Source organism: Equus asinus, chromosome 14 (genome assembly GCF_041296235.1).
Source record: "Equus asinus isolate D_3611 breed Donkey chromosome 14, EquAss-T2T_v2, whole genome shotgun sequence".
In the NCBI taxonomy this organism is placed as follows: domain Eukaryota; kingdom Metazoa; phylum Chordata; class Mammalia; order Perissodactyla; family Equidae; genus Equus; species Equus asinus.
In genome coordinates, this window is record NC_091803.1 from 48,398,890 (window position 1) to 48,419,612 (window position 20,723).

At 51.8% G+C, this 20,723-nt stretch overlaps 1 protein-coding gene across 2 annotated transcripts in view; it reads right to left on the reverse strand.

Annotated features, from left to right (window-relative positions):
* CRAMP1 (cramped chromatin regulator homolog 1) overlaps positions 1 to 20,723 on the reverse strand; it is a 64,792-nt gene that overhangs the window by 24,744 nt on the left and 19,325 nt on the right. For both annotated transcript variants that reach the window (XM_044747249.2, XM_044747248.2), the window contains exons 5-6: positions 15,392 to 15,475; positions 11,928 to 11,976 (exon numbers count right to left, since the gene is read on the reverse strand). In XM_044747249.2, coding sequence (XP_044603184.1) covers positions 11,928 to 11,976; positions 15,392 to 15,475 — 133 coding nt within the window. The remainder of the gene's footprint in view (positions 1 to 11,927; positions 11,977 to 15,391; positions 15,476 to 20,723) is intronic.

Genomic DNA, 20,723 nt, shown 5'->3' on the forward strand with positions numbered 1-20,723 from the left:
ACAGCTGCAGTGGACACTCCATCTGAATACTGCTGTGGCACCAATTTATACAATACTAGAATTATATAAATACTACGTAGCTAATGAAATGAATACAAAAGCTTCAAAAAAAGTTCCTTCTAAAATACACACTTGAAATGCTTTAGAAATATACTCAATAAAGGTAGGTTGTGTTAAAAAATGGCAGTCATATTAAGTGTGGGCAAGACAGTGGAAAGACTGGGGCGACCTGGAAGAACCCTGCAGGCCCCCTGCTGTGGGCCCCTGCGTTCCTGCTCCGCTTGAGAAGGGGAGATCGCAATGATGCATGATGCCAGAGCTTCTGAGATAAAAAAACACAGAACGCTGAGGAGTGAACCCTAAGCAAAGAAAGGCCTTGGCCAGCCACCCGATGGTCGGTGAACAGCTGCAGGTTTGTGTTTTACGGAAGGTTTAAGGTCCGTGGATATGATTTTTACGACTGTTTCAGACAACTTTTCTGACTGACTGACCCTTAGCCGTGAGTTCTTCGGTGAGACAACTGCTTCTGTGCTTACTACTCACTTTCTAAAAACATTCAGTGAAAAAGGTTACAGAATGTACATGGTGTGATTCTGCAGATATGAAAAAATACACATATTTACATCTGTATGTATTTAGATTTGTATCTGCACATTTATGCACATAAATCCCCTAAGAATACACATGCAAGTGGTTATTTTGGGGAAGGAGGGTGGGCTGGGGTGGACAGGATGGCTGGGGGTCTTACGTTTTACACACATTTGTATTGTTCGACATGTTTATAAGAATGCATTCATATATAACTCGTATACTTTTAAAAAGTGTTATTCTACAATAACATTGCCTAAAATCGGAGATCAGAATGCAAGCAATGGTCTCAAATGGAACACTGCAGAGGAGGGACTCTCTCGACAACTCCCGATGCTGACTAACACAAGCAGTCTCGAGTGCATGCACATGATGGAGAAGCCAGTCGGCGCCCGGCAGACAGAAGAGTGACCTCCACAGCTTCCAGCTCAGAAAACAAAGCTGCACACCCCTCCTTCCTAGAAGGGAACAGCTCTAATTTCAGCCCCATGGTCTCAATTTCCTAAGCAGCGGATTTTAATATCGCCCCCAAAGCCTGTAGGGCTTTAAGCAAGTGTTTACAATTCAAACAGGGAGGTCTTACGGGGGACAGGACTAACAGCTGGGTACAGTCAGTACAGAAGGCTCAAGGATTCCAGCACAACTCATCTGTGGCAGCTGCAGTTCCTTCTGTCCACCCACCCACCCATCCATCGACCTATCCAACCACCCATCCATCTACTCATCCGTCCACCCATCCATCCGCCCTTCCATCCATCCATCCATCCATCCACCCACCCACCCAAGTACCAACTGAGCCCTTTCTGTGCTGAGAATCAAACACAGGAGACCATGGAGCAGAAGTGAGATGTGGGGAGCCTGGCTAAAGAGGCAAGAAGACCCCAGGAAGCCAGCTCCCCCTCCATTCTGTCAGAAGGGGTGATTCACAGAGGATAAGAGTCTGCATGGAACAACTAGATGGTCTACTGAGACCAAATGCTTGAGTCTTAACCACCTTAACCCAGGGGAAGTAGGGGCAGCAAAGTGCTCCTCGGCATGTACCGACGATGCTGGAGCAGACTGCAGGAGGGGACTGGGAGGGACATTTTAGAAAAGCAGTAATTCAGCACTGAGTCCATTCTTAAACAACATCACCAGTGACAGGCTCTGGGAACAGGTGGACTTCCTGCTCATCGCCTTTGGTTCCATCTGCTCCAACAAAACACAAGGGCAGCCAGCATGACCCAAAGAGTGGGAGGAGCCCTGTCACATGGCACCTGTGGGTAGGACGATCGCATTTTCCGTTAAACTGCTATTTTGTGACTTCCTTTTTTTTTTCCCTCCCCAAAGCCCCCTAGAACATAACCATGTATTTCTTTTAGTTGTAGGTCCTTCCAGTTGTGGCATGTGGGATGCCGCCTCAGCATGGCTTGATGAGTAGTGCCACGTCCGCGCCCAGGATTCGAACCGGTGAAACCCTGGGCCGGTGAAGGGGAGCAGGGGAACTTAACCACTCAGCCATGGGGCCGGCCCCTCCTTTTTTTTAAAGTGAAATTGCGTAACCCCTTTTTTTATGACTAGGTCACCATTCTGAGATGACAATCCCTTTCCTTCTCTCTCCAGCAGAAGCCCCATCAGCAGCCTCAGGCTGGAGCCTGCACAAGGTAGAGCGTGATGCTCAAGCTTGCAGGGAGAAGGCCTCTCAGGCCCGGGCCCCCCGGGACATGGGTGTCCCCACACTGGCACTGAAGCTGAAAGTCAGGCAGGGCCAGGGCTTCCCCAGGGCATAGGGGTTTAAGAGGTCCCGTCTGTAGAAAGACCATCACTTGAGCTCTGATGGACCACAACAACACAGAGGCTTCTAGCTGAGCCTCTGCTGCGTGTCACTTTGACAAAACAGGCAACAGAGTAATTCCTCCATGTGCTCGGGGGTCTGGCTTTCTTTTCTGATAAGAGATTTATTTTCTTCTCCACAAAGTTACTTGATAAATCTAATAAGCATGTGCTACGTTCTGCTGGGTCTGTGACCAACATAATAAGATTTAATTTTAAAGCTTTTCTCAGTTCATTTACTCCTTAATCTAACCGTACAATTTTATAACAAAAAGAGATTCACAGTTAGTTGCAAAAGGTCTACATGAGAAGCATGGATGGGAAGTTAGTTAAATGTTCAACGTTTTTCGGTCTTAAATCAAGGAGTAGTTTCCTATAGGCATCTTACTAATTTTCCCCCTAACTGTTTCACCTTCACAGGCTTTTGCTTTCTTCTTAAAAACTGGTGTCTGTTGGGGAAAGAATGGACAAATAAATCAATGGAACAGAACGGAAAGTCCAGAAATAGAGCCATTGAGTATAGCTAATTGACCTTAGGCAATGGTGCAAAAGCAGCCAATGGAGCAAGGACGGTCCTGGCAACAGATGGCGCTGGGAGAACCGGACACCCACGGGCCAGGAAAAGGAACCTCAGTGTGAACTGCACACCATTCACAAAAACTAACTCAAAACGGTCATGGATTCAAGTTAAAGGACAAAACTTCTAGAAGAAAACATAAGAGAACATCTTTGTGACCTTGGGGTTAAGCAAAGAGTTTTTAGATATAACACTGAAAGTACAACCCATAAAAGAAAAAGATGACAAATTGGACTTCATCAAAGCTAAAAACTTCTGCCCTATGAAAGACACCACTAAAGAGAGGGACAAGACAAGTCACAGACTGGGAGGAAATATTTGTAAACCACCTGTCTGACAAACCACTTGTGTCTAGAATAATAAGCAAAGGGCACAAAATTTGAATAGGCACTTGACCAAAAAAGATATACCGATGGTAAATATGCACAAGAAAGATGTTCAACATCATTAGTCATGAGGGAAACGCAAATCAAAACCACAACGAGAGAGCACTTCACATCCACCATGGCGGCCCAACAGGACGGACAAACTGAAGACCAAGGGTGAGGCCTGCGGGGAGCAACCGGCACTGCCTGGAAGGCAGCTTGGCAGTTCCCTATGGAGTCAGGGACACACCGACCATCTCCTCCTCCTGGGGATTTGCCCAGGTGAAATGAAACAAAAATCTGGAGGCACAGGGACACTCCTCTGCAGGAAAAGGCATGAACTGTGGATTCACACAGCCATGTGCATGGATCTCAGGTGTACACTGCTGAGCGGAGGATGCCGACCTCAGAAGGCCACAAATGGTTTAGATAACACTCTGGGAAAGGCAGAACTACAGGGGGCAGAGAGCGGCTCAGGGGTTGCTGGGGCTGGGCACTGGGCAGGGGTGACTACACAGGGGCAGCACGAGCGAGTCCAGGGGTGATGGAAGCGTTCTGCATCTTGACTGGGGTGATACACAACTCTGTACACTTGTTAGAACTCAGAACTGCAAGCAAAAGAAGCTGGTCTGAAAAGGCTCCCAGCTGTAGGATGCCAACTCAATGACATTCTGGAAAAGGCAGCTATAGAGACAGTACAAGACTCGAGGCCGCCAGCAGTCGGGGGAGAGAGGGATGAATCGTGGAGCAGGGGATTTCTGGGGCAGTGACACTATTCTGCAGGATCTGTAATGGTGGACACAGGTCATTATGTATTTGTGAAAACCCACAGAATGTACACACCAAGAGTGAACCCTAAACAAACCATGGACTTCAGTGGATAATAATGTATCAGTGTTGGTTCCTCAATTGTAACAAATGTATCATCTAATGCAAGATAGTCATGATGAGGAGAAAGTGTACAGAGGAAGGGGGTATGTGGGAAACCTCTGTACTCACTACTCAATTCTCCTGTAAACCTAACATAGCTCTAAAAAATAAAGTCTGTTAAAAAAAAAAAACTCTCAGAACTGTACACCAAAAGGCAAAAAGGATACACATTAACACATTAGAAATGTACAAACACACAGAGACAGGGATTAGGTTGGTGGCTACCAGAGGGGAAATGTGGAGGGAGGAGGATGACAGGGTTGACTAGGCACCTGTGTGTGGTGATGGATGGTAGTCTCTGGGTGTGAACATGATGTGATCTACACAGAAATCAAAACATAATGATGTGCACTTGAAATGTATATAATGCTATAAACCAGTGTTACCTCAATAAAAAGAAATAAAGCCATCACAACTGAAAGACAACTAAAATAAAAATATTAGAAATTTAAAACAATGTGAGTATCCCCCTGCCAAATCTGTCCACATGGAACAAGAGAAATGCTTTCACCCAGATCGGAGGACCCTTCTGCTTCTCGAGACTCTGTAAAGACCACCCAGATTCCTATGCGGCCTGCACAGAGGGACCTGGCCTGACCATCCCAGCTCTTCTACTCCCCCTACAGACCCCGACACTCCAGCCACCTCGATCCCTTGGTTCCTCCCACAAGACCAACTGTTGCCTTGTACCTTCCGTTTGCTGGCCTGGCCCCACCTACCACTCTGTGCCACCCCGGTTCACCTCCTTCAAGACCTTAGCCTAAACGCCATCACCTCCTGAAAGGCTTCCCTGGACGCTCGATGTAGGTTCCCTTCCCATTACTTGCAGCATCTGCACCGTTAGTCCCATCGTCACACTCATCACACTTACAGTGTACGTGCTCCCCCCCCCCACACACACGAAAAAGATGACCTCTGTTCAACTGACTTGCATTAGCTGCCATGCCACAGCTTTACCACCGACCTATATCCAGTGCCCATTCTTGTGCCTGGCACATGGGGGCACTCGGGTCCTTCTAGAACTTACGAATGAACATGCTATGCCGCAAGCTTTCTGCCTCAGATCTCTCCATGGCCATGGAGAGAAATCTTTTCACTGAGCTGTCACAGCACCTCTTGCTGCCTCAAATCTTTTCTCAAGCCTCTCAGCACCTCTCTGAGAGGATAATGTAACAGGTGAGGCAGCCGAGCCCAGAGCAGCCAGGTGAGGCCCCATGACGGGTTCCTAACAGTTGGCTCACTGCACACTCTGTCCAAGAGTCGGTGCTGACTTCACTCACCATTTGCTGAAATCCTTGTTACATGAGCAAATGCTCCCCTGGCCCTGCCTACGCTGACACCTGCTTCCCTTAGCCACCTCAGTCTTTTTCACTAGTTACTGTACCAGGGCCATGGGAGCTGTCTCAATACTGGCCTCCAAGAAAAAGAACAATTAATCATCTTCACCTTGCTGACAGGCCCACCTTCCAGGATGCCCTTGATGTCATTTCGGTGACCCCTGCACATGGGGAGTGGAGCAGACCACAGGGACCAGAACCCAAATAGGGTTACCACCTGCCAGCAATTCACCAACAGGAGCCAGAGGAGCCAGGGAGACGGGGAGGCTGCACTTCCATTTCCCACTGGTCCTGGTGGAATCGTGGACGGCACATCTGTAAATAGCACCAGCGTGATGGCTACCTTCATGGCATGTTCTAAATGTTGTCGCCCACAAGTCTATTGTTCACAAGTATGTGGAACTCAGGGCCACCCCCATGTGCCAAGGACCATGTTGGCCATGAAGGACACAACCAAGACCCAAGCCTGCTCCTAGCCCTTCACTTTGCCAAACCACCTGAGCCACTTCCAGACAAGAGAACGTGTCACCTCCGGGGGCTGTGGCATGCATCTCCTGCCCTCCTATGGACCACGACCCCACCTTACTGGAGAAACTGAACCTTGATCCAACACTTTCTCTATCGTGAAGTCCGTAAGCAAATTTCCCCAGTTGTCCGTTTAATACCCTTTATAACTGTTTTTCTTTCTTTTTTTAAAGATCCAGGATCTAACCAAGGCTTATCCCTGCATTCGGCTGTCATGTGTCCTCAGTTTCTTTCAATCTAGACTAAGTTCCTTGATTTGGATGTGAGCGTTTCGTGTGATTAGAAGGAATCTCTTCTTAAACCAGCTCCCCCCCGCCCACGGCACACTGGGCAGCACGAGCGTATGCCATGGGAAACCATACGTCCTCAGCCCTGGCTCCCTCAGAACTGGGCCTGCCTGTCACATACTCTGTCTTATTTACCTCACAGCTACTCTGTAAGGGCAACGCGGCCAGCCTCAATCTCACACTGCGACTACAAACCCGCAAAAGCCAGGTCCCACATCCCAGGCCACCCAGCCCCTAAGTGCTGAAGCCTGAATTCAAACACACGTCTGCCCTCGGTACCACGGTCACCCTGGTGGGCTGCACCCCTGCTGGGAGGCAGGGAGAAAGGTCCAGTGACTTTCTGTGTGCAGCCTCCAAGTTTTGTCTTGTTGAATATACTAGACACTGCAATCCACACGCACATACTAAAGGTGCCTGCTCAAAACCATTCACTGAGAGTGTGTGCACCGCGGACCACAGACAGGTCCACAGTCTAGCAGGGGCGAAGGAGAAACTAAAGCACCACAGAGCAAGTACATCACACACATGCGCCTGCACACTCGCACGTGCATGTGCACACACATACGATGGCCCTCTCCGTCCGACGACGGCTGGTGCAAGTGAGCGCATACTTGGGACGGCGCTTCCACTGGTAAATCCAGGTGAAGGGCAAAAAGCTGTCCACAGTACTATTCGTTCAACCTTTCTGACATTTGAACTCTCTCATGGAAAAGTTTTCTGAGATAAAGAGCGGCCGTCTTACTTCTTAGATGCAAAAGGGTTTTGTGTATGGCACTCATCTGACAGAGCAAAGGAGGAGCAGGTGGCACTTGGCATCAACATTTCTCTGTCCGAGATCTGTCAGAGGGTCCCTGGAGCCCCAACTGAGCAAGCCCTGGGCAGGGCCTGGCCCAAGTGCTCGAGGCCAGGGGCCGAGCGGACACCTTTCCAGAGCTACGGGCTGGGAGGAGCGAGCACCCACAGCACTGGGGGGAGCGCTGTGCTGACAAGTCACACATGAAGGACTCATGACAGCCAGACTGCGCTCTGAGTCTCAGCAGAAGGGGGAGCTTGTCACTCAGGGGTGACTAAATGCCCCGCCCCTCCTGAGCGGCTGCTGTCCCAGTGAGGCTGCAGCCTGCTGCCCACAGCTGAGTTTTGGCAGCTCTACTGAGCCCCCCACATCAGAGAGCGACGGGGCCTGGAGGGAACAGGGAGCAGAAGCCGAGGGAGCCGAGTCCTCAGCTGCATAATCCTCGGGCCCAGGGCCTCACGGGCTCGGCACTAGAACCAGCTCCCACCCCTCCTTGACCCCTGTGGTCTCCAGGCCAGCACTGGGGGAGGGTCCCCCTCACGCCACAACCCTCCGAAAGCTCCTAGAGAGTTTTGCTACCAGGTGGCAAGAGCACCCACTCATGGCGGGCCCAACCAAGGCTTAAGCCACGTGCATTCTATTTTTGTTGCCAGAAATACAGATAAATGCATTTTCATACATATATTCCCACAGAGAAAACTTAATCATACCAGTTTAAAACTAATAAAAAGGAACATCTTTCCCCAATACGGAATTTTTCTTTTCTGATCAGACAAAAGTACATTCTTCTTAAATATTCAAGTAAGAAAAAATATGTATGAAGTAGAAAGTGAGGGTGCCCTATGCACCCACCACCCCAAGAGAGTTCTGGGATGAGGTGGGGGTTACGTGTCCAGACTCTCTGCTGGGCCCACACAGCCCCCCACGCATGCTGTGCCTCGCTTTTAGAAACAACGGAGACCTTCCACATCCGCCCTGGAGCCAGCTCCTCACTCTGCGACGCCCCTTTGCTACTAGGAGCAGCGTCTCAACGTACATCCTCACAAGGGTGGCCCATCGTTGACCTAATTATTTCCTAGAAGTGAAATTGGTGGGTTGGAGGACACTCACTTGAAGGTGGGATGAGTTACAAATTCACACTCTGTTCCTGTTATTTGCAAACCTGATCACCGACAATGATCTGAGACCTCCCCATCTACAGTCGTGAAAAATGATGTTGTTTTAATTTGACTTTCTTCTTATTCTGAGCCAAGTTGGGTGGAAGTGGCCAGAAGTGGTGCAAGGAGGCACTTCTGCAAAGGCTGGTGGCTTCAACACTTACCCATTTCTTGATCTGGGTGGGACCATTTGGTGAAAACTCATGGAGCTCTCCACTCAGGGTCTGTACGTTTTCCTGCAGGTTCGTTATGCTTCAATTTAACGTTCAGAGACATTGTACTGTGATTCTGACTGCAGCTGCATCTGTCTACCATTAATTTAGGCAGCGCAGACATCTTTACAGTGCTGCCTTTCCAAGCCATCAATCTGAACTACGTCGGTCACCTGCGACCTTGACGCTTGGCTGAGGTCGTGTCCGTCAGGTTGCTCCGCTGTGTGGCTCCTTCTCCTTCTTCCCACATCCTCCTCTTTAGAAGGAAGTCACTGCTCGCAGCCCACACCTGGGGGAGGGGAGTCATGCGACCCCTCGAGGGCAGAGTACGTAAATTATGTGGAATTCTGCACAGATTTGCCTCTACTCCCCAGTTTACTTATTTATTCAATCATTGATTATATCAGCATGGACTCATGGATATTTATTTTTTACTTAGGTTATAACCTAATACTATGTTACTAGACGAGGATTCAAAGCACACAAGGGATGCAGACCCGTCCTGAACGTGCTTGTTCTGAACCATCCTGACCGCCGTCTCACCCCGGGGCCTGGCTGAGACGGCTTCCTGCCAACACTGAGTCGTCAGCTCTACTCCTGGGCTTCTCTGCAGCTTCAGACTTTCACCTCGGAGCCTTGGGGCTCTCCCACCTCCAGGAGCTCCTAAAACTGCGCCCCTGGCCATTTACAAACTCATCAGAACCCGCCTTCTCACGGGCCGAGCGGTTGGGAGGCACCAGGCATGCGTGTCCCTCCAGAACCCAGGACGGTCCCCACATGCTCCTGCAGGACACCTCCTCCCTGGGCCGGCTCCAGTCACAACTAAGACACAGCCAAGCACACTCACTGCTTTTCATCAAACCAGCCCCAAATGCCCGTGAGCACAAAGCAAAGAGCCAGGAACACCGGCTCAACCAATGAATGTGCAGCAACTGAAACAAAAGGTGATGTGCGATTTGCCCCCAAAATCACATCACAGGGGAAGGGCTCTCCCTCCCGGGGCAACTCCCTGGCCTGCTGCTGAGACGGTAGTGCCAGGAACTACCTCAGCCAAAGCTCTTCCGCCTTTTTCACAAGGTTCCTCAGAGGCACACAACACTGCCCAAAGATCCCACATCCCAGAGCAAACGCAGCCTCTGCCTGATGGGCTTGGGGCAGGTGTGAGCGTGTGGGAGCAGGTGTAAGCTTGAGGGGAGCAGATATGAGCGCAGGGGAGCAGATATGAGTGGGGAGGGCAAGTATGAGCATGGGGGGGCAAGTGTTAGTGTGGGAGGAACAGGTGTGAGCGGGGGGGGGGCAGGTGTGAGCATCGGGGAGCAGGTGTGAGTGTGGGGGGGCAGGTATGAGTGTCAGGGGAGCAGGTGTGAGAGGAGCAGGTGGGAGTGTGGGGGGGCAGGTGTGAGTGTGGGCGGGCAGGTGAGAGCATAGGGGCCCAGGTGGGCCACCAAAGCTACAACAGGTGAATGAGGGTAACGAATGACCCACAAGGCCGCGTCCTGCGGCCTCTCTCCCACTTGCCTTTGACCATATTCCACACATGTCCAGAGGCTCCATGTTCCCATGGATACCAGCTTTCAAGGCTGCCCACACTCCCTGGCAGCTGGGGTCAATCGCTGTTCTTTCGCACGGCACTGATATGTGTACCCTGGGCACTATCAGGCTTGGCTCTAAACTGGTGGCAGTTCATAGAAAGAAAGCCTTGAGAATCCAGCACGAGCATCTGTCAGGGCAGATGCTGGGCTGGCCAAAGCAGAAACGCGCACAGCCAGCCCAGCCTGGCAGGTGCTCACGCTGGAGGGACAGGGGCTCGCAGGCCACATGACACCAGGCGGAAGGAGAAAAGCTACCAGAGGGGCACGAGGGCGCCATCCTGCAGATGCAGCAGGGGTCAGTGAGACTATGCCAGGGGACAGCTCGACCGACAGGATGGCTGGACCTTGACACACAGGGGTCTGGCATGGCGGGTGGGTGCATCTAAGACAGGGGGCAGAGAGGTCTGGGTGGGACCACAGAAGCTCTGGTGGAGTGAGAGGGAAGGAGAATTCACACACATAGAACCCAGACCATAGAAGAGGGGACAGTCAGGGCTGTGCTATGCCCTGGAATGCAGGGCAGCAGCGAGGCTGCAGGACTGAGCTCGAGCAGCTATGAATGAGGGAAATGGGCCGCGGGGCCGAGAGAGGCACACCCAGAATGGGACAGGCCCGTCCACAGAGCTTCCACCAGCCTGGAGAGGGCAGCGACAGGCAGCTGAGTGAGGGACCCTGAGCGTGTGAGGTCAAGGGCATCCTTCCCAGGAAGAGATGCTAGAGGTTTCCAGCTGGGACCCAGGACACGTCTGCGACCTAACAGGATTTATAAACCAAGGCACAGAAATGGGGGACAAGTTAGATCTGTGATCCTTCACCCAGAAAGGGTAACAGAGGCCCCAGTGAGAGTTAAAAGCACCAAAAGAGAGTGTGCAGGGACGCCAGGATGGCGTCGAGAGGGGTGCACAAGAGGAGAGAAGGTAGAGCACAAGGAGAGAAGGCCGGGGCAGTTACAGGAGCGGGAGAGCAGCTCAGAGCCAGACACCTGGCTGGGGGCTGGGCAACAACTGGCGGGGCTGTCGGGGTGAAGGAGGGCTCGAAGGCCAACTCCAAAATTGGGGTCAATGGGCGAACCAAAATGCCACTGGGTGGGGTGGCTCCTTCATTCAGCCAAGTCCCTGGTATGGTGTCTCTGGAGCAGAAAGCGTCACAGCAGGAGGGGCTGAGCAGGCGTCCCTGGCAGTTTTGTGTAAGCAGGAAAACCTTGAGCTCTTGGAGGCCGTGAGAGTGAGGGGAGAAAAGAGTCAGACTCGGCTTCGCCTCCAGGGGCATGGAGCCTCAGTGGGCACAGGAAGGGGTGATGGGAAGAGGAGGCAGGAAAAGCCATCAGAAAAGACAGAGGACGAAGACCAGAGAAAATGCAACAGGAAGGCGGGGAGGGAGGGTCTTCCAGAAGCAAGAGGAGAACCAACACTATGAAATGCACAAAGGTTGAGGAAGAAGAGCAAGAAACGGAGAAGGTGACGGCTGCGTGGAGACGGCCACCCCAGCCCAGAGACCTGCAGGAAGGAGGCGGCCGGGGGCACCCTCCCCCCAAGGATGGGGAGAGGCTTGGCACCCGTCAACTGGCTCTCCAGGACTGGCCACCTCTTACTGGGGCAGATGCTGAACTGTGAGGGTAGCAGGTTTAACTCCGAGGAGCTCAGTATCTAACGGTCCTCACTGAGAAAAGGGCAGAAACGTGCACGTATTTCAGAGACAAACACCAATGTCCACAAGAGACAAGTGGTGTCTCCCATCACAACTCTTACTTACCCCACCTGAATGAGCTCGTTCAACTTGGTCGCGTTCTTGTCATCCATACCTTTAAACGGAAAAAAAATGCGACCGTGAAGTAGTTAGGAACGAAACCGGTGAAGATTCCCAAATAACTATCTTCAATGCAGAATCCAAATCACCCTAAGGAATACTCAAGGTCCTCCAGAATAAAACCCTCCCCCAGGGTCAAAACGATGTGTCACAATGTGAGGGCACTGTCCCCACCTGCACGTCCCCTCTGCCCACCCAGACTTCCTCAGGGGCACCACCACCTGCCTTGCACAGCTGATCACTCCTCCCAAACGCTCTCTCACAGACCCCTGCTATGCTGACTCTCTACTTGTCCCCAGCCTTTCTTGGGGGAGCCACCGTGCTCTGCACATGCTGCTCCTGCTGGGCTCTTGCAGTTGGAACCCTCTGTCCTCTGCCCTCTTGGTGTTCATCGCTCACCTCGGGACATGCGAGAGAGCAAGCACGGTAAGCAGGCAGTGGGAGAACCTAGGGGGTGGGCATTTGGGTGTTCACTGTCAAATTCTTTGAACTCTTCTGTATGTTTGGGGAAAGGAAAAAAAAAACCAGCAAGCCACAGACAAACGGCCAGGCCAAAAGCCAAAGCCAAAGACAAAACCTCAAAAGCAGCCAGAGAAAAGCAAAGACTCCCCTAGAGAGAACAAGGACACAAGTGGCCAGTGCCCTCTCACCACAAACAGTGCAGGCCAGAGACAGTGGAGCAGCACCTTTAAAGTGATGAAGGGAAAAAACTGTCACATCAGAATTCTACATCCAGCAAAAATATCTTTTAAGAATAAAGACAAAATAAAGACTTTTCAGATAAATAGTAACTAAAAGAATTCATGGTGGGCACAACCACATGACAACAAGCACTAAAGGAAGTTCCCCAGGCTGCAGGGAAATGGTCCCCACCAGAAACAGATCTTTAGGAAAGAAGGCAGAGCAGCGGAGAGGGCGGACGGGCAGACTCATTCATTAAACCCAACATGAGACACAGCCCTGCCTCAGACAGGCAGGAATCAAACAGGCACCCGTCAACACAAGTGACAGATGTGACTGCTGCATGAAGGGAGGGGCTAGAGTGCCGTGAGAGTAGGTGACACGGAGACCAGGTCCCTTGTGGGGCCTGGTGGACATCTGAGCTGAGACTGACAGGTAAGCAGCAGTTAACAGGTAAAAGGGGAGGGAAGGGCCCATTGGTCCTTGGATGGACAGACAGACAGAAGGCATGGGTGGGTGGAACCACAACTTTGGGGTTTGAGTCACCAGCCAGGGCACCGTGCAAGGAACCGCCCTTGGAAAAGAAGCCATCTGAACAAACTGGTGAGGACCAAGGACAGCCGTGGTGGACCCCCACTCACCCCATCCCGACACCGGCCACTGTGGTGGACAAACAGGCACTGGGTTTAAGAATCAGGCCTGGAGGCAAAGTGTGATCTGTCACTTAATAGCCAAGGAGACTTGAATGCTCATGCATTCTCATCCAAATGGAGTGTCCTCAGCCATTTCTTCATATGGGGACAACACCTGGCTCACACAGCTTTTACAATGCTTGACACAAGGTAACACATGCAAGTCCCAGGAACACAGCAGAGACTCCACTGTCTACTGTGTCAGGATCTGCATGTGTCTAGACACCTCACTCAGAAAAGGTGCACTAATTAAAAGGATGCTCTGATCACCTGAGCACTCAGACATATTTTTCTGAGCAGCCCAGAAAGAGCCACCATTGGGCAGTCATCAGAGGCTGCTGTGTGCAGGGGACTGTGGAAGGCTGCTCGTCGAAGCGTGCTCCTTCCCCACAAAGATTCACAAAATGACAGACAGCATCCCGACATGTGGGTCAGTGGTTGGGGCAGAGGGCTCTGAAGCAGCGCCAGAAGCAGAGAGCCCAGGTGGGGCCTCAAGGAGGGTGTCTGTGTGTACATGTACTTTCGGAAGGCAAAAAGGGACCTCCTAGGTATCATCGGCAGAACAAGGGGCAGCAGGGGAGCTGGAGGGAAGCAGGAAGACAGGCTGAAGACCAGCTGCACAGGCTCCTTGGGTCAGGGGACCCAGGTGACACCCCAGGCACAACAGGAAGCCTGTTTTGGAGCCAACAAGAAATGAGCCCAAAGACTCATGTGGGGTCAAAGATGGTCTGGGGAGGGCTTTGCCTGAGAGGCTCGGACATGGCAGGGACAGAGTAGGCCACAGCACTGGGCAGAGGAGGCAGTGCCCACGACACTGCCATGACCAGAAGCATTTTAGGGTGAGGAGAATGAGGAGAACGGAGCAAAGGAAGCAGAGATTTTAGGGGGATGGGGCCTTTGAGACCTCCAACCCAAGCAGACCACTCAAAGCAGGAGCCGGGGGGCTTACAAAGAAATCCTCCAATTGCAGGGAGGATGGGGGCGGGGAAGAGGCCGCCTGTCCCCTTTGGAGCCTCTTAGACATTCTTACCTGTTGCAGGAGACGGCAGGTCTCCCAGCCCAGACAATCAGTAAATGCCTGTCCGCCCCACCCTTCTGCTTCCTCTACCCTAGCCTGCTGCACACTTAGCTGAGACGGACGTGTCAGGCGACTGGGAAGATGATGACTTCCCCGGCCACTAGGTGTTGTGGTCTCATTTAATCCTCGGAGTGGATGTGTGGGTGTATGCTCCTCCCACCTATGAGACAGGTGGGGCCTGGAGAGGCCAGGTGCTCCCTCTCATTTGTGGTCACATGGGGAGTCAAGATAGAGGCGTGAGGTGCCAGGCACAGTGTGCCAGGAAGGCCAGGGCATCCCCTCCATCCACAGGGAGCTAGCCATGAGGAGAGGATCAGAGCAATGCAAAGGGAGAGGCCTGGACCCTGCAAAGTACCAGTGTCATGAGATGAAAATGAGAGGCCCTTCTAGGTCAAGAGGCTGAGGGATGCCACAGCTACGAGCAGGGCAACATCCTCAACATGTGCCCCAACTGGCGCGTTGTGATGTTTTGGGAAATCTGAATACAGGCAGGATATTAGGTAAGAGGGTGGCACCTGTTTGATTAAGTGTTAAATGCGTTGGGTATGGCAATAGGATTGTGGTTGGTCAGGAGAATGTCCTCATTCTCAGGTGACAGAGGCTGAGGAATTCAGGGGGGTGCCAGGATGTCTGCAATGTACAGTCGAACAGCTAAGCAAGAAAACAGCAAGTATGTGGAGAGGGGAGAGGGAGTGCCCACACACAAAACGTAGCCCGCGTTAGCGACCGGGAACTCTAAGGGAGGGATACGGTGGGCAGCATATTCTTCTTCAATTTTTCTGTACGTTAAAATGTTTTCAAGATGAAACTTGAGGGAAAACAGAAGAGCCCCTGGGACCAAAGATCCACTGGTGACAGGACAGCAGGCTCTGCGGGAGGAGTGTGAGCACCTTTTGGAAGGCCAGGTCACCCATGAAGCCAAGAGCGGCCCTGGGACGCCACTGGCAGCTCATACTCACAGCCCCCGATCTTCTTCCGCAGCTCGCCGTAGCAGATCAGGCCATACAGCTCCTGGGATGACTTCTTCAGCCCGCGAGAGAACACTGAAAGAAAGGAAAGCATAAGGCTTTAGAAGGGGGAAAACACACACATTCGGGGGCTGGCCAGCTCACGCGCACAAGAATGGTGCTGGGGGAACATTTAAGTCAGCTGATTTTTTTGGTCTTGATCCCCACACCTTGGTACCACAGATATTAACATCAGGGCAAACACGGCCAAGAGCATGGGAATACAGCGCTGTCTTTGCGATTTTCAAAATAAAAAGTTAAATGAGAAAAAGGAGGGCAGTTAGAAAATTCGTCCTAACTGGCAGAGTAATGTCTCCGGGAGGAGAAAAGGGGAAGGCCAGCAGGGCTGGCTCCCATGGGGGCGGAGGTGGGGTGTGACAATTACCAAATGTCATCAGCCTCTCAACCCACACACAGAGCCCACCCAAGCTCCACGGGAGGCCGCCAGCGCTGGAGCCAGGCAAGCTGCCCTACGGCGCCTCCTTTGACCACTGGTCTACACACCCCCAGCGTGGGGCCAGATGGAAGAGGAACGGTAGCTCAAATGCTCACGACCACTGACACCCACTCTCCCCTGTGCCTTAGTAACCAGTCCTTCTTTTATTTGGGGAGCAATGCAGACAGATAAGACAGCACATGTCCTAGCCTGCCTTGCAGCTAGACGTGGCCACATCACTAAGTGCTAGCATTTGGTGTGAGCAGAAGTGTTGTGGGAGACTTCTGGAAGGCTCCTTAAATAGACTGACTCGGGCAGGAAGGTGCCCCTCTGCCCACCCCTCTCTCCTCCAGGGCAGCTGCCTGGAGCCGTCTTGGACACGAGCGAGGCGCTAAGGATGGCAGAGCAGAGAGACGGGAGGCCCTGAGCCCCTGTGGCCTGCCCCGGAATGTCTACCTGCAGGCATCTTTGCCAGGACAGAGTAAATCCTCACATGCCGAAGCCTTTGTCACTTTGAGTTTTCCTATTTCTTGAAGCCATATCCTGATCCTGATTTGGAAGCCCTGCTGCAGCACAGTCCAGGCACCTTCTGGATTATCTCCCAGAGCAGCGACCAATGTCATTTGTCCCTCTACTCTCTCTCACAACTGTTCTCTCTGGTTCCCTCCTCAGAGACCCCTTTTCAAAGTCCTACCATTCGGCTGTGTCTGATTATAACAATAGGAAAGGAAAAGAGAAATATATTAGTAAGTGGAAAATAAGGTTTGGAATGAATGATCTAAAACAAGGATTCTGAACCTTGCACAGGCTCTAAGCACCCTGGGACTCTGTTAACAACACACACCAACTGTTCTTGAAGCTTCTCCTGGGAGAAAGACCCACTGATCTCACCAGACTCTCCCAGGGGACCACAACTCAGGACACTTCTAAGATACACTATTTAAAGGATAAACAAATGGGGTCCATCCAGACAACGGAATATTATTCAACCATAAAAAGGAATGAAGTTCTGACACACACTGCAATGTGGATGAACCCGGAAAACATGCTCAGTGAAGGAGGCCAGACATGAAAGGCCACACGTTATATGATTCTATTTATATGAAATGTCCGGAACAAGCAAACCCACAGAGACGGAAGGCAGATCAGTGGTTGCCAGGGGCTGAGCAAGAGGCTGTGAAATGGCTGGATAGTGTCAAGCCTGGATGAAATCGCCAGTGCAGCACAGAGGCAGGTGGGCCCTCCGGCTTCACGTGGTCATCTGGCTTCCCCCAGCTTAGAGCGGTTATCAGGACCAGCTTGAGAGTCAGGGTGGAGCCACCAGCTCAACAGCAAGAAGGCACTTCTCAAGGGGTCAAGCAGGATGCCAAGAACAAGACCCACAATTACGAGATGCCAAGAAGCATGCAGATCAGGTGGCACAGAAGGGAGGAGGGAAACACAGGCCACACGACAGAGAAGGGGGCAAGAACTTGTGCCGGGTCTCATCTCATAGAGCTTGCCGTGGAACCAAGGTGTAGGCACGGAACCTGAGGGTGGCCAGCTCGCCTACCCTTCGTCCCTGAGCCAGATAAAGGGCCAAGGAATCACGACTCCAGGGACAAGGAGAGGAGCTTAGGAGGGGGTCCAGCAAGGAGCGGTGACAAATACTTAGAAGAGAAACATCTGCTTTAAGTGCCTTCCAAAACCCAAACAGGAAAAAGCTTGGGTGTGGCAGGCCCTGTGAAGTGCCCTCGAACCTCAGAGCAGCAGATGAGGCCACAACTACAGTGGGAACCTGAGCATCCCCCGACACTGCCCACTCTGCCCGTGGCATGGTCTCGGTGAAAGAACAGAATGTGCCAGACCGTGGCTCCTGGCCTCGTCTCATCCCTCTCTCTTCGTTTCACCACACCACAGCCCCCCATCCTCTCTAGACGTCAGGGACGGTGTTCCCATTTGAGGAGACCTTTTTGAGACCAGCCAAAGTGGATGAAGGACCCGCTCTCACGGACTAACTTTCAGAAAGTCATGAAAGAATATGATACATAACAAAAAAAATGTGAAAGACAACATGGAGCCAAACCGCTAAAAATCATTCCCAAGTGCCACCCTGGAAGGTAGGGAGGGTGTCTGTGAAGACGACAGACACTAACAACAGCTCTGCACTCAACAGGATCCAGACCAGCATTTTTTTTTTCAAATAAACTAGTGATCTGAGAAACAGTGCAGTGAAGGCTGAGCACAGGCAGCAAAAACACAGACACTGTGGTGACGACCCGAAAAAGAACAAACCATGGCTGAGGGGCCATGATGTGCCGAAGCCAGCAGAGAATCCGGTGTTAATGGTCACGTGGAGACTGAGGCCAACAAATAATAAGAGCATGAGAAAAAGGCCTCTGAGTCCGATCGAGGGACCGTCCCCCAGTGTGGACACTGACAGCGCCTCTCCGCGGGTCTCTAGAAACAGTGGTAATCTGACGTAAACAGACAACACTGTTGAAAAGTGTTGGACTCACCATTCTGTTTGTGTTTTTTCCCCATAAAGACACGAGGCTGGACTGGAGGCCCCTGGGCCCGAGGGACTGGAGTTGGGGCGACAAGCCCTTCTCCAAGGCAGTCCCCAGGTTACATGTAGTAAACATTGAGACTGTGTCCCCTGCAAGGACTAGAAGGAGGGCACCCTGTGTGGTGGCCAGTGAAGGCTTTTTGAAGCAGGAACGATACCTTGAAAAGACTCGTGAGAAACAAGAGCATTTTCTTGGCCAAAGAGAACCTCAGTGGGGCCATAACTCAGCAGAAAGAAGGCACTTCATGTGGGGTCTTGCTGTGAAGATGGGACTTGCTGCAAACGGCACACACTCAACTCTCAGGAGCTCCTTCTCACCTCTGTGAAAAGCGACAGAACCAGAGGCCACCCTGTGGCCGAGTGGTTAAGCTCATGTGCTCTGCTTTGGCGGCCCAGGGTTTCGCCAGTTTGAATGCTGGGTGTGGACATGGCACCGCTCATCAAGCCATGCTGAGGTGTCGTCCCACATGCCACAACTAGAAGGACCCACAACTAAAAATGCACAACTATGTACCACGGGGCTTTGGGAGTAAAAGGAAAAAATAAAAAAATAAAAATAATAAAAATAATAATAAAAAAAGGACAGAACCAGATGGGAAATACAGCGAAGCAGCAGACACTCATTCTCCCAGAGGATAATCAGACAGCGCTCACGACGAGACATAAAACATCCATTTGCATAGACTTAGTTATCTCAATTGTGTGAATTTATCTGAAGAAAGTGCTTCTGAAGAGGAAAAGCGCTGTACGAATAAAGATGTCCACACCTGCATTATTTAAAAACACCAGAGTGACCTGCAAGTCCAAAAGGAGAGGTAAAATTTATTCATTTGTATAAGTCAACTCAAAGAAATAATATTTAAGGGGCCGGCCTGGTGGCACAGCAGTTAAGTTTGCACATTTTGCTTCGGCGGCCCAAGGTTTGCCGGTTTGGATCCCGGGTGTGGACCTACACACTGCTTGGCCAGCCATGCTGTGGCAGACGTCCCACGTATAAAGTAGAGGAAGACGTGCACAGATGTTAGCTCAGGGCCAGTCTTCCTCAGCAAAAAAAAAAGAGGAAGATTGGCAGCAGATATTAGCTCAGGGTTAATCTTCCTCAAAAAAAAAAAGAAAGAAAGAACATTTAATAAAAAACACAAGGAGAAATTCTACAGCAACAACAAAAGGTGGTCTGAAAATATTACACGTACAGAAGAGAAAGGTGAGGAGACAGTGAGGGATGGTGGAGAGAGAACGCGGGCCCTGCCCTGGCATCTTGGCTCCTCTGATTACTGCTTACCATCTGGGTGGGCTAGGCAAGGCCTCCACCACTGAGCTAGCATTCTCTCATCTGTCCGAGAGGGAACAGCACACGACATGCTCAGCATCAGGCACAGAGTAGGCCTGCGGTCAGGCGGCAGTGGGGGCGCGAAAGATCCAGGGAAGGATTTCTGGGTGCGCGCACTCGGGGCTTGGTCGTCTTGGAAGGTGCATAGGGTTAGGGAGGCCAACCAGGCAGGGGTGGCAGGAGTCAAGGCACAAAGGGAAGTGTAGGTAAGCAGGAGGGTGGCAATCCCATTCCCAGGAGCGGGGACAGGGCAGGGTGAAGGCATGTGGCAGGGTGGGGGTTGGGGGTTCAGGGAAGTGAGCGGTCCAGGCAGTCGTGCGCCTTGTGTGGATCGCCAACGCAAAGGGCGGGTTAGGAAGGGCAGGACCAGAGAGTGGACAACAGCAACGGTCTGGGACAGCACGGAGGGGGAACGGGCAGTGAAGACAGATCTGAAAAGCTCTGAGGTGGAACCAGCAAGACTGTGACTGGCAGGTGAGAGATGTCCACAAAGATTCGAAGGGCCACAGTCAGGGACAGTATTGGAAAACAACCATGAGAGCTCCTGTGCTGGCCGGCGGCTTTTTCTAGGGCAAGAACGGATTTCTCTAGGGCAGGGGTTGGCAAGCCAAGGCCCGCAGGCCAAGCCCAGCGCACGGTCTCTTTTTGTAAACCAAGTTTTGTTGGAACACAGTCACATACATTCGTTTATGCACTGTCCACAATGAGCTAAGGCAGCAGAGCGAAGGAGTTTCAATAATGACTGCAAACCCCTGAAGCCAAACATATTTACCACCTAACCCTTTACAGAAGGAGACAGCTTGACCCATGCTCTCTGGGCCTTTCTAAGGTGGGAGGAGGAACCCCGGTCCGGGCGTCCTGACCAGAGGGAGAGCCCGTGAGGAGAGTCGGACAGGTCAGCCTGGGCGACACTGACGCGCTGGGGCCGAGACGCACCGACCCGGCCAGAGAACACAGGCAGGCAGGGCAG